The sequence below is a fragment of the Microchirus variegatus genome (assembly GCF_963457635.1).
Source record: "Microchirus variegatus genome assembly, chromosome: 13".
Lineage (NCBI taxonomy): Eukaryota > Metazoa > Chordata > Actinopteri > Pleuronectiformes > Soleidae > Microchirus > Microchirus variegatus.
In genome coordinates this window covers 28,256,217-28,258,716 of record NC_139814.1, presented here as the reverse complement: position 1 = coordinate 28,258,716, position 2,500 = coordinate 28,256,217, and the positions used below count along the sequence as shown (strand labels likewise).

Sequence of the window (2,500 nt, the reverse complement as noted above, 5' to 3'; positions counted from 1 at the left end):
GCCACACCAGCTGTACACACACACACACACACACAGAGACACAACACACACAGACACACACACACACACAACACACACAGACACACACAACACAGAGACACAACACACAGACACAAAGAGACACACACACACACAACACAGAGACACAACACACACACACAGACACACAACACAGAGATGCAACACACACATACACAAAGACACACACACAACACAGAGACACAACACAACACACACACACACACACAGAAACACAACACAGACAGACACACACACACAACACACAGACACAAAGAGACACACACACACACACACAACACAGAGACACAACACACACACACACAACACAGAGATGCAACACACACATACAAAGACACACACACAACACAGAGACACAACACACACACACACAACACAGAGACACACACACAACACAGAGACACAACACAAACACACAGAAACACACACACACAGACAACACCCAGAGACACACACACACAGACACAACACACACAGACACAGAGACACAACACACACACAAAGACACAACACACACACACAGAGACACACACACACACACACAACACACAGACACAGAGACACAACACACACACACACACAGACACAGAGACACAACACACACACACACACAGACACAGAGACACAACACACACACACACACAGTATGAATACGCTGTAACTAACAACTTTAAAATGTGTGTGTGTGTGTTGTGTCTCTGTGTGTGTGTTGTGTCTCTCTGTGTGTGTGTGTGTGTGTGTGTGTGTGTGTGTGTACAGTCAGTTTACCTGTGTTCTGGGGACGTCCTGCAGCTTGAGGAACTTCTCCATGAGGATCTGGTTGATCTTGACGAGGACCACGTTCATGCCGTCTCTGTTGAGCAGAGTCAGGTCTCTGTAACACTGCACACACACACACACACACACACACACACACACACACAGTGATGTCAGAGTGATGTCACAGACGTGATGTCAGACATGAATGATGCTGTGGTGGCGTCTCACCCTCTGAGCCTGCGTCGCCTCTGTGAGGACCAGCGTGAACAGACCCAGACAGACCTCCTCATGCTGCTGTGGACCTTTACACACCTGACACACACAGGAAGTGACGGTTGCCATGGAGATCAACGCATGTACAAACAGAGGAGAAACACTACAAACATATACTGTGAACATATACTTGTTTATGGTCCTTTCAGAGGTAATGACATGAGGTCAGCTCCGCCTGTGTAGTGAGCGCCCCCTGCTGCTGAAATGTGTGTGTGAGAGAGTGTGTGTGTCTTACATTAGCAGTGAGGGCGTCATTAGCCTCTCTCTCTGACATCCCATTGGTCAACGACTGGACGATCCCAGCACAACGCTCCAACCTCTGCACACACACACACACACACACACATATAAAGAACACTATTATATATATATATAGTGATTAAAGAGAACGTGTGCTTATTAAAACATGTTGATAATCATCTTATAAATGTGTTTGATGACATCATCATCATATGTTTGTCAAATACACGCTAAATGTTTATGTTTCTTTGGAGAAATGAAATCACATTTATTTATCAAAGTTTTGTGACGTCAGCAGTGTCAGATCACCTGTGTGACGTCATAAACACGTCACACAGGTGACTCGTCTTTCTTCACGTCGCCGCCTGACATGAGAAACACAGGCATGGCGCATGCGCACCTGTCACTTTCACATCCATGTTTACGTAGGGTTAGCATGCTATGCTAACTCACAGTGGCTTGAGCGCTCAGAAGTGTTTATAAATCGCCTCAGTGACGTCACTGTGAGATCACAAACACACAGACACACGTCACCTGTCTCACACACACACACACACACACACAGTTACACAGGTTCCCGGGCTGCTCCTTCTTGTACGCTCGCGCTGCTAGCCTGCTCCTGTTAGCCTCGCTAACTAGCCTAGCCTGTGTGATAAACAGGTCCCATGTCTTTGTTTTAAAGTAAACTCCACTGTGACAGAGCGGCTCCTGAAGCACTTATCCCGGGTTACTTTAGCCCAGAGAGCCGTTAACCCGGGTCAGCTCACCTCCTCCAGCTCGTCTTTGGCGTCCAGCGGGGTGGACACCAGCAGGCGGCCCTGCGGCTTCGCCTTCGCCGGTGCAGGCTCCATCTGCTCCCGCCGCGCCTCGCCGGGCCCCGCGGTGCAAAGAAGGGCTATATTCAGGGGCTTTTGCGGGTGTTAGTGTCGGTGAACGGGAGCGTGAGGCGCCGCCGGCAGTGACGCAGCCTCCGCGGGACACAGTGGAGTCGTGAAGCGGCTTTTTCACACTTGTTTCGGGGCAGCGGAGACTCTCGGTCCCGCTCTGTCCGAGCAGCACAGCAACATATCGCACATCCGCACAGACAGAGCGGCGGAGGCCGAGCCACAGACCCGCCGACCAATCATGTAACTGCGGCTGCTGAGTGATGAGAGCGTCGGCCAATGAGGGCCGAGGACACCCGGAGCCA

At 50.2% G+C, this 2,500-nt stretch overlaps 1 protein-coding gene across 4 annotated transcripts in view; it reads right to left on the bottom strand.

Annotated features, from left to right (window-relative positions):
* Nucleotides 1-2,377, bottom strand: part of ints3 (integrator complex subunit 3) — a 10,061-nt gene extending 7,684 nt beyond the window's left edge. For all 4 annotated transcript variants that reach the window (XM_083900331.1, XM_083900333.1, XM_083900332.1 and 1 more), the window contains exons 1-5: nucleotides 2,079-2,377; nucleotides 1,307-1,390; nucleotides 1,027-1,110; nucleotides 808-921; nucleotides 1-10 (exon numbers count right to left, since the gene is read on the bottom strand). The exon at nucleotides 1-10 is cut by the window's left edge and continues 75 nt beyond it. In XM_083900331.1, the coding sequence (XP_083756457.1) occupies nucleotides 1-10; nucleotides 808-921; nucleotides 1,027-1,110; nucleotides 1,307-1,390; nucleotides 2,079-2,162 (376 nt within the window). In that variant the 5' untranslated portion in view covers nucleotides 2,163-2,377. The remainder of the gene's footprint in view (nucleotides 11-807; nucleotides 922-1,026; nucleotides 1,111-1,306; nucleotides 1,391-2,078) is intronic.
* Between the last annotated feature and the right edge of the window lie 123 nt (nucleotides 2,378-2,500).